Source organism: Capricornis sumatraensis, chromosome 3, assembly GCF_032405125.1.
Source record: "Capricornis sumatraensis isolate serow.1 chromosome 3, serow.2, whole genome shotgun sequence".
Classification (NCBI taxonomy): Eukaryota; Metazoa; Chordata; class Mammalia; order Artiodactyla; family Bovidae; genus Capricornis; species Capricornis sumatraensis.
Window position 1 is genome coordinate 138,848,312 of NC_091071.1, and position 13,660 is coordinate 138,861,971.

The 13,660-nt window shown below is 39.3% G+C and overlaps 1 protein-coding gene across 1 annotated transcript in view; it reads right to left on the minus strand.

The window, feature by feature from the left end:
* Positions 1–13,660, minus strand: part of INO80D (INO80 complex subunit D) — a 38,342-nt gene that overhangs the window by 12,582 nt on the left and 12,100 nt on the right. The window contains exons 3-4 of the mRNA XM_068969357.1: positions 13,287–13,395; positions 3,337–3,561 (exon numbers count right to left, since the gene is read on the minus strand). Coding sequence (XP_068825458.1) covers positions 3,337–3,561; positions 13,287–13,395 — 334 coding nt within the window. The remainder of the gene's footprint in view (positions 1–3,336; positions 3,562–13,286; positions 13,396–13,660) is intronic.

The window sequence follows — 13,660 nt, forward strand, 5'->3', positions numbered from 1 at the left end:
CAAAAGACACATCTAAAACACCACATGCAGTATAGAGTATGGTACATAGTAAAGAATCAATGGTTGTCAGTCACCACTATTGTCAACGTTGTTAGATTTTGGCCTCAGAAAGCTTCTAAACAATACATCTGCAAAATAATGAACCTAATACATGAGGAACGGGATGCCGGAACAGAAAGCTAAGCAATGAAGAATCTCCTTTCCACCCCTGTCTCAATTTGCAGCTTCCACTTGCTCTATTAATTAATATATGTTCATTTTATTAGTTTGTAATCCTTCCATTGTTTCATACAAACATTAAATTTTTTAAAAATTTTAATTCTTGGAAGTATAAAAACTATGCTATCTATGTAATTCTATCAAATGTCATAAACTATTAGGCCTTTACACGCGCCTGAGTATGGAAAAAGAATCTACTTGGTGCATTGAGTCACCAGTCAGGCATCAAAAATTGAAAAATCTTTTGAACTGTTTGTTTCTAGTATCTTTCTAAGGATTTAAGTGAGATGATATACATTAATTAGAAAAGGTCATATAGAATCTAAGTTACATATAATATTTCTATTACAATTGTAACTTTCATATAGTGAATGTAAAAAGGTGCTGCCTCACAAGCTGCTTTAATTAAGAGTTCTACTAGGTTTGTCAGGATCACGAGTGAGGAAGTAGGTCATTAAGCTCACAATTTCCAAAAATTGAAGCTTTACTATTTTGGCAGCTAAGCCCAATTTCTCTTGGTCTAGATTTAAATAGAAGGTAGCTCTCTAATTTGAATGGATAACTTTCATTGAACTCTTTAGTAATTTACTCAACCATCTGCCAGGCCTAGTGGTACAACACAGCCCTCACTTACTTTATGCTAAACTTCAAAGTAAACCATTGGCTTCAATTTTAGAATCATCATTATGTTCTAACTCACCAATCTATCTCTTAAAATAAACCCAAAGTCAGGATTTCAATATCCCCATAGAGAATAATCCCAACAAAACAAGGATTTTGATGCTGTTAACATGAAAATATTTACTGTGGGCTTCCAGTTTATATGCTCTACTGGATCCCCTGTTAAAAAAGAAGATTCCACACAAACACTACTATCTTTCTGCAGAATTGTGGGCTATAAGATATTGAGACTCAGGTTTATAAATTTTAAGCTATTTCAATGGTTTATTCTACATGCTCACACATAAATGACAAAGTTACTAGATAAAGAATATTTTAATGTTTAGTTTATATCTAAACCATATTTTAAGAATACCTATTAGAAGGTAGCCATTATAGTTTCAATTTCTAAACTATTTAACAGCAACTTTTTAAATGTTTTCTGTGGAACTAGGCCTCTGATAACACAAATATTAAATACAGAGGAAGTTAGTCAACTGAGTTGATTTTTGAAGACCTTATATGTAATGTAAAGAAGTAAGGAACTAATCACCAAGGAATGATTATGGCACACTGGCATATGATTATCAGCAATGTAGTGAGCAATAAAGCATTTTATTAATCATGGGGAACATAGATGATATCACATAAATTTGAGATTTGTAATTTGAGTTCATCTTGGTGTCTGTCTTGCAACACATGGTTATCATGAAATTTTCTGAAAAACATCACTAAAGGTGGTTTGGGAGATGATAAGAAGGGGTCGATTCTGCCAGTTAAAAATCATAGCTAAGTACAGTTTCCATACAGATAGCGAACTGTCCCAAACTCACAGTATAGTTTCTTTATACGTCACATCTTTGACAGAGTTGTACAATATATGAGACCCAATATACACAACAATCTACATCTAGATTGCTTCATGCTGGACAAAACTAAAATTTCTACTGAAATTATACACTTGAAAGCATTATATCATACAAATGTTAGATATCTTTATTTTAAAACGTGTATCAAAATGAGTGAGTTCTTTTGACAAATAGAAAACAGACCCTCACTTGTTCAATTCTATTCATTCATTCATCAACGCTGGAGATTAAAAACAAAATATACATTGTCCCTGCCCTCGTCTGGTATGACAGAGAGACATTAATAAGTATAAAATTCTACAATGAAGCAGAGTACAGAGCACAAGAGCGTATGTATTAGGAGATCAAACATAGTCAGGGGAATCTGGGAATGTTTCTCTAAGAAAGACAAATCTCTGACCACGTAAGAAGTTAAGCCCTAAATACCTTCTAGTGCACACACTACCTCCATGAGAGGAGGCTGAGAGTTCTAAAAGCGAGAGGAAATACTGCAGGCTGCAGTCACTATGGAGGTATGTCAGATACCCATACATAGTTTCAAACCACTCCAAATATGCCAAGAAGCAGAAAATTCTTAAGGGCATATTATTTTTTGAGATACTCAACTGGAAAATAGGTTACTTTCTTAAAGCAAATACAATGAAAATCAAAATACACAAAATGAAAATGAAATTTCAAAAAGTATAGTATCGTTACGTAAGGAATATGATCAATAGCTACAAAGCAAAGGTTAATTTTTAGTTTTCAGCTTGTTTTAAACCCCTTTTCCCTCAAATGGCTCATGATCGTCCATGAAAAATTAAAATACACAAACTACAAATGTTTTTAAACTTCATCAATAATCCCATCATCTTGAGATAATTCTGGTAATATATAGGTATATAAACCCCAAAATGTTTTACATATATAATGTTTATTTGCACACACACACACATAGAGAAAAAGACTAGAAGGAAAAAGAATAAAAATATTCATAGTGCTCATTTTGTTTTGTGAATGGTGATATTATGGAGATTTTCTGCTATTTTCCATATTTTTCAAACTTTCACAATAAGCAAATATCTTCATTATAAACAGAAGGGATTTTTTCCCCCCAAAGAAATCCAATGTAATAAAACATTCTGAGTATGATATTTGGGATAATGTATATATTACCAGAAAATGTAATGGAAATCCTCATCTAAGAAAAAGCTTATTATTAGTGTCAAAAACATAAAACACCACTTTGGTAGTTAAAAAAAAAAACTATAAGTATTACTTTTACAAGAAAGTACTTAACAAGAAATGTTTTAGGCCTTGTATTTTTTAAACACAGGCAGCATTCTCAAATTCTCTACTAAAATTCTAATCGAACTCCAGCAAACTTCTAGTAATACATTTTTTTTTTTTTTTTTTTTTTTACGGTCAGCTGTGGCAGGATTATTTTGCCATCACTGTAGAACTTTGAGCAACAAAACCAAAATACAGGGCTTAAGTGCTTCAGGATAATATGTCCACCACTCTCTGTGTCTTGACTATCCTCTCAAAAAATAGAGAAAACAAGACAAGGTGAGTTCTTAGAAAACAGGTGGCTGTGTGGAGCTCTGACCTGGCTCGACTGCGTGTAGCTCTCTGCAGTTCCTGGATCAGCTGGCCAGCACACTCCGGTTCTCTACTAGCCGCCTGCAGCAAGGCCTTCCTCAATGTGTGCCGGCATTTCTTTTGACGAGATTCTGCCCGCTCCAGGCGGCAGAGGTGCTTATATTTCTGCTGAAAGTAAGTGCAAAGTTGGGTCACCCTGGAGCTCCTACTCTCCGTGTCATCATCATCCGACCTAGAAAGCGCAGGGAGAGAAGCAAAAAACTTGATTACATGGGAGGTGCATTTTAGAAAAGGGAAAAGCAGGTTGAGGAAAGGGGGCTGGATGTACAGGGCTGAAACTGGTGGCTCATGAACACACACGATAAAACGAGAGGAACAGAATTCAGTAGAGCAGCTGAAAACGAGTACAGTGTTTTAACACTAAGTGGGCAGTAGAGACAATCCAATGCTCTAAGAGGCTTAAACTTCTTAATCTGTCATAATTAAGACATTCCATTTATCTGTGTCTTCTAAATTTTAAGTGAAGAGGTATCTGGGGGAAGAAAATAATTTCTTTACCTCTATTTACTAAAAAGTCTGAACAAATGACATGAAGGTTATGATGAAACACTCAGCATAATTTCATAAAAGATAGGTCATACCAGAAATGGAGCAGTGAATACATCTAAGAGCTGCCCTTTCAGATGCACTGGTTTTTAACTACCTTCTTTTGCTAAGCATTAAAGGAATTTTGATTGTAGGGATCACAATCATTCTACAGCATTTGCTCAAACTAAGGAAATATCCTAAACATTTCACATCCCAGGGAATTACACAGAGGCTTTTCTGTCTTTGGGTTCCCTAGGTGGTGCAGTGGTAAAGAATCTGCTTGCAAATGCAGGAGACGCCAGCAATGTGGGTTCAATCCCTGGGTCAGGAATATCCACTGGAGGATAGAGGAGTCTGGTGGGCTAGAGTCCATGGGGTTGCAAAGGGTCAGACTCGACTGAGCACTTTTTGTCTCTAGGCTAATACTGATTGACGGGTGGCCCTGGCTGGAGCACTATGTTGAAAAGGATGCTGAGAGCACATCAGGCTCAAAAAGAAACAGTTCAGTGGTTAATTAGCAATGTCTACCACCAGGAAGAAGGCAATGGCAACCCACTCCAGTACTCTTGCCTGGAAAATCCCATGGACGGAGGAGCCTGGTTGGGTACAATCTATGGGTCGCAAAGAGTCGGACACGACTGAGTGACTTCACTTCACTTCACCAACAGAGAAGTTAACAAAGTCATTTTCCTAGGGAACAAATGTGACCTCATTCTTTTTTCTTTTTTACTATTAGGAATAATGCACATAAGACTGGAAAAACCAAACTGTGTTATATATTACCTTCCTTCTCTTATATGATAACATAAACAACACACGCGTGACACTCCAAATGATATATAGTATCTTACTAATTTGCAGTAAATCCTGCTCGGTTTCTCTTCTCTTCTTGAGTGGTATCACCCCTCTTTCCTTCAAAATAGCTCATAACCAGCTACGCTGTAAACTTCTGTTTAGTATATGTCCTAAGTCATGTTTTCTTCAGCACAGTTTTTACTATAGATATACCAACCGAAGGATCTCACTTCAATCTCTTCCTCTATTTGACATTCAACATTTGCTCTATGTCTGTCATGCTTTGTGAAAAGCTAGGAGCTATTAAAATTTCAATTTCCCAAGACCTACCCTAGATATGCGTGCATGTGTGCTAAGTCATTTCAGTCTTGTCCAATTCTTTGCATCCCTATGGACTGTAACCCACCAGACTCCTCTCTCCATCCATGGGGTTCTCCGAGCAAGAATACTGGAGTGGGTTGCTATCCCTCCTCCAGAGGATCTTCTGGACCCAGAGATTAAACCCCTGTCTCTTATGTCTCCTGCACTGGCAGGCGGATTCTTTATCACTAGCGCCACCTGGGAAACCCACCCTAGATCTGCTGACCCAGAACTTCCATGGCATAGAACACAGGACTCTTTTAATTGCTCCCTAAGTCTCACAGCAGGTCTCCACTTGAGAGTTCTGGTAGGGCCAGTAAATGCTGTTAGTATGTTTAATGTGAGATAGAGAACAACAAGTAACATAGGAGAGGTACAGATAAAATGCTTTTAACGCCTGCTGAAAAGACTCCAGGATGAAAGGCTTTGTAGAGTAGATGACAACAGAACAGAACCTTGAAGAAAAGGTGGAATCTGAAGATGAGAAAAGAAAGGGATCTCACAAGGATAAAGCAATATGCCAAGAAACAGAGATGGACAGGATGGGGAACAGCAAGGACTGAAGAGCTTAGGTGGGCTAAGGAGCGGGGTATGGAGAGTACTGATGGGTAAGGCCAAACATAAAGGCCAGATTAGAGAATTTAACCTGTATTCCACAGGCAATGAAGAACTCTGTAGATTATTAGGAATACAGCTAACAATAACTGAGCTGTGCATGAGAAAGACTACACATGGGCAGATATAAACGGAGAAAGAGACAGAAGAAAAAAGTAAAGAAGAAGTTATTACAAAACCCCAGGGAAGGGCTTCCCTGGTGGCTCAGTGGTAAAGAATCCACCTGCTAATGCAGGGGACATGGATGTGATCCCTGGTCCAGGAAGATCCCACCTGCCTCTCAGCAACTAAGCTTGTGCGCCAGAACTACTGAGCCTGTGCTCCAGAGCCCGCGAACTGCAACTACTAAGAAAACGCGCCACAACTACTGCCCCTGCGCACCGAGAACCTACAAGAGTTCTCTACAGTGCAATGAAGAGTAGTGCCTGCTCACCACAGCTAGAGAAAAGCCCTGCTGCTGCTGCTGCTGCTGCTGCTGCTGCTAAGTCGCTTCCACTCTGTGCCACCCCATAGACGGCAGCCCACCTGGCTCCCCTGTCCCTGGGATTCTTCAGGCAGGAACACTGGAGTGGGTTGCCATTTCCTTCTCCAATGCATGAAAGTGAAAAGTGAAAGTGAAGTCGTTCAGTCGTGTCCGACTCTTAGCGATCCCATGGACTGCAGCACACCAGGCTCCTCCGTCCATGGGATTTTCCAGGCAAGAAAGAGTTCTGGCAGCATCAATTGGCTGTGACTCGGCACAGCCAATAAACAAATAAAATTAAAAAAAAAAAAAAACTCCAGGTAAGAAATAACAAAGACCCCACACCAAGATGGCAGCTGGGCAAGTATTAAAGATGTGTCAGCTTGGCAAGGAAGAAGCCAAAGGGACAATTATAACCCAGCAGTTCCACTGGCAAAGACCAGGAAACAGCAGCAAGAGAAAATCTGGGGTAGGAAATAAATTCCATTTTGCGTGCATACATGCACAGTCAAGTCCGTCTCTTTGCAACCCTACAGACTACAGCCCACCAGGCTCATCTGTCCATGACAAGAATACTGGAGGGCTTCCCAGGTAGAGCTAACTGTAAAGAGCCCTCCTGCCAATGCAGGAGACGTAAGAGACTCAGGTTCGATCCCTGGGTTGGGGAGATCCCTTAGAGGAGGGTGTGGCAACCCACAAGATTCTCCAGTATTCTTGCCTGGAGAATCCCATGGACAGAGCAGCCTGGTGGGCTATATAGTTCGCATAGGATCACAAAGAGTCAGACACGACTGAAGTGACTTAGCACACATGCAATAATAGAGTGTGTTGCCAGTTCCTTCTCCAGATCTTCCCGAATCCACGAGTGAACCCCCATGTCCCGTATCCCCTGCACTGGCAGGAGGGTTCTTTACCACTGAGCCACCTGAGAAGCTCAAATTCCATTTTAGACCTACGTAATTTAAAATGCAGTGGAACCATCGAAGGGAGTGGTAGAAAACCCATTGGAAATTATAAACTTGAGCACTTTTAGGGAAGAGATACAGATTTCAAAGTCAACAGCTAACAACTGGGAGTCACTAAAAGTAAAACACCACAGAGATAATAGAAAGAACAAGACACATAAGGGACATTATCATAAAAGAATTCGGTGACTGGGCATGAAGGATAAGAAAGTCAATAATGACTTTGAATCTGCATAACTAAGAGAATGGAAGTGTCATAATAGAAAGAGGAGAGAAACAGCTAAGTCTTTAAGGGAAAATAAAGGTAGGGTGACTAATCAACTGCCAACACTGTTATTTAAAAAGACTATTATTGCACAGAAAATGGACTGAATGAATGGTTCTCAAGTTAACCATGGGAAGCTGCACCTGGATGTAGAGGCATGTTATGTCGTGATAAGAGTTTTCAGAGCTTATTCATAACTTTCAAATTTATCTTGCTGTGGCCCCATAACTGGCAGTTTGCAGACTAACACAGGTTCACAAACCATCCTTGGTATGGTCCTAAACTAGAGAGTCTTCAAGGTGCCTTCCACTCTAAGACGGCTTGAGAGTAATACTTCAAGGGGCTTCCCAGGTGGCTCAGTAAAGAATCCACCTGCCAATGCAGAAGACTTGGATTCGATCCCTGGGTTGGGAAGATCCCCTAGAGTAGGAAATGGCAACCCACTCCAGTATTTTTGCCAGGATAATCCCCTGGACAGAGGAGCCTGGCAGGCTACAGTCCACGGGGTTGCAAAGAGTCCGACAGGATGGAGCATGCAAGTACATTCTTCAAACCTAGTTGCTGAGGAAGATTACCAAACTAGGAAGAGAAAGGCCAGGTCCTACCATTTACCAGCAGCGACAAGAGGTTGTACCTACAACATTCCTCAGTAAGTGTTGTTTCCTTCCTTCTTTAAATTTTCTCACTGGTGAAATGAGAGACATAGCTGGCTCCTCTATCTCCCATGGTTAAGAGAAATAATATGTGTGAAATCACAATGTAAGTACAGGTATTAAGATGCTACTAATAGCCCCACGTACACAGCAGTAAAATTCTGAACCTGATTTCCTAAGACTTTAGGCTTGTCTGTAATCTCAGAGCAACAAGAAATTTTACAAATAAAATTCATGTTAATTTATTAAAACAACAAAAGAGCAAAAACTTTCCACAAAGAAAAAATTCAGGACCAGATGGATTCACTGGTGAATTATACAAAATGTTTGAAGAATTAGAGGGCTTTCCTGGTGGTCCAGTGGTTAAGATTCCATGCTCCCAATACAGGGGCATGGGTTTGATCCCTGGTCGGGGAATTAAGATCCCACATGCTGCAGGGCGCAGCCAAAAAATGAAACAAAACAAAAATAAAAACTACAGTAAGATGTCACCTTCAACCTGTTGGAATACCTACTATCAAAAAGAAATAACAAGGGTTGGTGAGGCTGTAGACAAAAGGGAACCCTTGCACACTGTTGGTGGGAATGTAAACTGGAGCAGACACTTGGGAAACAGTCTAAACAGTTCAAAAAATAAAAAATAGAACAGAATTACCACATGACCCAGCAGTCTCACCTCTGGGGACATATAATCAATGGAAATGAAATCACCGTCTCAAAGAGATATCAGCATCACCAGGTTCACTACATCATTACTCACAACAGCCAAGATGTGGAAGTAACCTCAGTGCCTACACACAGATGAATGGATAAAGAAATTGCAGGAGATGTACATAATAGAATATTATTCAGCCACAAAAACAAAAATCCTGTCATTCGTGACAACATGGAGGGACATCAAGGGCATTATGCTAAATGAAATTAAGTCAGAGAAATAAATACCATATGATCTCTCCTTGTACATGGAATCTTTAACAAAAGACTTGGTTGGTTGATGCCAGAGACAGAGGTATATGGGAGGAAAAACAGATAAGCTATGTTTTAGGACATTTTGTTTTATTTATTTTTTAGTTTAAATAAACTGAATAATAAAAAAGGATTCTGCTTAGTCTCTCATGGTAGAAAAAAGACCGCAAAAGAAACTTTTCAAACACTGATCCCAACAGTCTCACTCAGGAGCTGGCGGTCCTACACTCCATCTACATTGCCTAACCCCATCTTTCACATTCAAGCATATACATGTTTTCTCTATCGGCAAATGTAGTAATATTAAGGATAATTTAAAAATAAGGAAGAGATGTAATTTTCCTAAAAAAAAAAAAAGAAAAAAGTCAAATAGAGATTTCAACATCCCATTCTCAGTAATTGATAGAACAAAATGAAAGGAAATCACTAAAGATGAAAAGAAAGAAAATCAGAGAAAACCTCAACACTATTAACCAAGTTGACCTGACATTTACAGAACACTCTAATCTAAATGTGATCTCTGATCACAGTACAATTAAATGAGAAACCAATTTCTGATAAATCTCCAAATATGTGTAAACTAAATATCACTTCTAAATAACGCATAGATCAAACAAGGTATCAAAAGGGGTATCAGAGTTCCCTGGTGGGCCAGTGGTTAGGACTTCTAGATCTTACTGCCAAGGGCCTAGGTTCAACCCCTGGTCACGGAACTAAGATTCCAAAGGCTGCACAGAGATTAAAAAAAAAAAAAGGAGGTGGGGTGGGTATTAGAAAGTATTTTGAATTTAATAAAAATGAAAATATGTCATACCAAAATTTGTAGGATGCAGCTAAAAACAGTGTTTAGAGGAAAATGAATAGCACCAAGCATCTATGCCAGAAATATCTCAGATTTACATGACTTAAGCTATTATCTAAAAAACTTCAAAAAATTAAAGCCAAACAGAAAAAACAATAAAGAACAGAAAGCAACAAAATAGGACTTTCCTGATGGTCCAGTGGTTAAGACTCCACACCCCAGTGCAGGAGGCAGGGGTTCAGTCCCTGATCAGGGAAGATGCCACATGGTGGAGCCAAATAGAAAAGAAAGCAATGAAATAAAAAATAAGAAATTAAAAAGGAAGAAAAAGCAATGAAACCAAAAGCTTTGTTTAAAAAGATTTAAATCTATTATGAAGCTATTTTAATTAAAACTTTGAGTTATTGGCACAAGGACAAACAGGCCAATGGAAGAGATTAGAAAATGCACAAATAGACAAACAAATATATGTCAAAGGTTCCAATGCAATGGAAAGCAAGTGTTCAATAGTGTTGCTTAAATAGAAAACTCATATTGGGAAAAAAAAAAATGATCCTTGGTCCTAACTCACATCACATATAATATATACAAAAATAAATTCCAGAAAGACTGCCAATAAAACAATAAATCTTTTAAAAGATATTATGAGAAAATAGTTTCATAATCCTGGCATAACCAATGATTTTCTCAAGTGAGTCACAAATAAACTAACCAGAAAAGAAAAAAAAAAAAACTAGTAAATTGTACTCATTAAAATTAAGAACTTTATTCTGTTGAAGACATCATTAGGAATGTGAAAAGGTAAGTAATTCCTGTTCCTTAATAATCCATTTAAGATACCAACTTACTTCTGCTACTGAGAGATCTCGGTAAAATCCTGCTGCTGCTGCTAAGTCGCTTCAGCTGTGTCCGACTCTGTGTGACCCCATAGACAGCAGCCCACCAGGCTCCCCCGTCCCTGGGATTCTCCAGGCAAGAACACAGGAGTGGGCTGCATTTCCTTCTCCAATGCATGAAAGTGAAAAGTGAAAGTGAAGTCGCTCAGTCGTGTCTGACTCTTAGCGACCCCATGGACTGCAGCCCACCAGGCTCCTCCGTCCATGGGATTTCCCAGGCAAGAGTACTGGAGTGGGGTGCCGTTGCCTTCTCCGAGTAAAATCCTGAGAGCTCCGCTTTGGCATATGCATCTACAACTAAACTAAGTAACCAAGGAACCTCTGCCAAAACAAGGCCAAACTTTCTCCCCAAATTTCTTTAAGTACCATTTTAGTTTAGGAAGAAAGTTCATAAAAAGGTTCTTCAGAGGGGAATGCAGTGATCACACCGCTGTCCGTTTTTCTACCCGAAACACAATGAATGCATTGAGGGATTTTAAATGGCAAAACCTTTTGAGAAATCTCACATGGCAACAATTTCTTGAACATGTAATGGACAGGCTAGGCAGGACCAGCTTCCTAGAGCTCTCCATTTGCTCTTACAGTGGCGTACAGCTAGAAGCTGGAAGGAAGCTGTTCCACAGGTCATCTGCAGTACAGGACAAAGCTCCTGAGAGAGCACAGCAGTACAGGCAGACATGCAGCTGCAGGCATAGGAGGGATGATAAACCAACGCAACCCCAGCTTCACCCAAGGGAAAGAATGCGGTGCCCTGTGCCTGAAGCAGAACACTGCCTGAAGCATAATACGAGTTCACCGAGATTATGCTGAGTGAGTGAACAAACAAATGAATGAAGAGGAAAAGATTAAAGGGACAGCTGGGCAAGAACGAAAAACAACTGCTTGTAAAAAGGAGAAATACACACTGAAGGGAAAGAAGGGCCAGGAAAGCAGAGTATCACGGTGAGTCAAGGAAGATGCAAGTTGGCAAAACTGGCCAAGAAAGTAAAGTGCTACAGAGATAAAGACGATGACAATTGGTCACAAGTCTAACACAAATTCTGAGAACTCTGCAATTAAGGAAGAAATGGAATACAAACTGCTCCTGATCAAATGCAAATACTGCCAATACTAATGTTCAGGTCACCTGCAGAATTAAAATAGGATTCTTGGCTACCATTTGCCAGTCGTTTCTCATGAATCAGGTATTATGGTGAGCATTTACTTAAGCTACCTCATTTAGAGCAATTTGTTAAATTAACTCAAAATATTCCAAGTCAAGCTAAGCTGATATGAATATCAACCTTAGGAAACATGTTTGATATTATCTATAACTTGGAAAGAAAGCTTAAGCTCAGTTGTACTTCCATCTGAAAGCAAGAAATGCTAATGATAGGGAAATGATCTTGAACTGACATATAAAACAGAGCCTCAGAGAGAAAAAAAAACATATAGCATTTTCCAATACTAACTCAGAGACAGGAGAGACAGGGACAACTATATGGGATATAAGTCCCAAGAGTGGAAACGGAAGCATTAGGCTATTAAAAGGTTAAGGACAACAACAATTAATAAATACAGCTAACTCTCCTGCTCTAACTCTACGTCTAAATAAACTTCCGACTATAATTTGCTTCCTGTATAGTTTTGCTTAGTGAACATTTGCACCACTTAATGATTGTATTTCTGGCTATAAACTGGCATTTTGGCTTATACGTTAGTCTCTAGTGAATCAGTTTCTTAAGCTTAATCATCTCTGGGTATACTAACAAATCACATTGTATGCCTATAAATTCAGAAATCAGACCCTAGAATGTATATCCATACAAGGATACTTTGAAATTCTAGGAGCTGGCCTGGGGCAGATAGTCTCCCTTCTATCTTGTTGAACATCTATTCAACAGAACTTAAAAAAAAATTAGCTGAATCTGTAAGTCACCTTTTGGCCTCACAGAAAAGGATCTATCTCAGTCCTCTCACAGTGTACCCAGAGCATAGCCCCATGATGCTGAGGCAGTCCTCTGAAAGAGAACTGAAGGGGCTGGGCATTAACCTACAGCTTTCTGATAAGGCAGGTACCAAGAACCTCTAATGAGACTACTTTGGAAACTACTTTAACACATTAGAAATATTCAGCACATTAGAAATATTAAAGAAAGGATCAATCTTGCATAAGATGGAGGTGAAGTAAAAAGAACTATTCCCAGCTACTGTGTGGATAGGGCCAAAGAGAACATGGAGAAATCAGACAGGGGGACTCCAAGTAGGCCAGGGACACTGGCAAGTTCCTTAACCCGTCAAGGCCTCGATTTCCTCTTCTATAAAATGAGGAAATGGGATCAGATAAACTCTCAGGTCCCCTTCAGTTCTAAAATCTATTACAATTGGTTCCTTCAGTCATAACTGAAAAAGGTACTGAAACAAATTTACCAAGGAAACATAAACATCACTCTCCTCAAATAATATAGCACATCTCCTCTCAAGTGGAACCTATCTGTACCTCCATTACAATAAAACTACATCCAGTAACATTTTAAAAATTAGCATATATAGGAAGAACCCACTTACTACCGTGGAAATTGAAGAATAAAAAGGAAAAGGGGGACTCACGTGTGTCTTTCGTATCTGAGGGTCTCTCGGATGGACCAGGCCACCTGGTATGGCGAGGCCTGCTCTGAGTCCTCAAGTTCTTCTCCACTCTCTTCAGACCAGTCCAACCCTAGGACAGGGGAGAGGATGTGGCAAGTTAGAAAAAATTCATGTTTATCTAAAATTTAGATGAAAAGCTACTGGAAACACATGACCCAATACCTGTGGCAAACACTACCATAGTGTGAATAAATGCCTCCTGATGAGTGTCATCCCTGTTTCTAGCAAAGATATCAATAATGAATGTATAACATGCACTCAAATTTATAACAACGACACTGTAACAAAAAGGCTCAGAGGAACTTCTATAGGATGCGTCACAAAGGGAGAAGAAA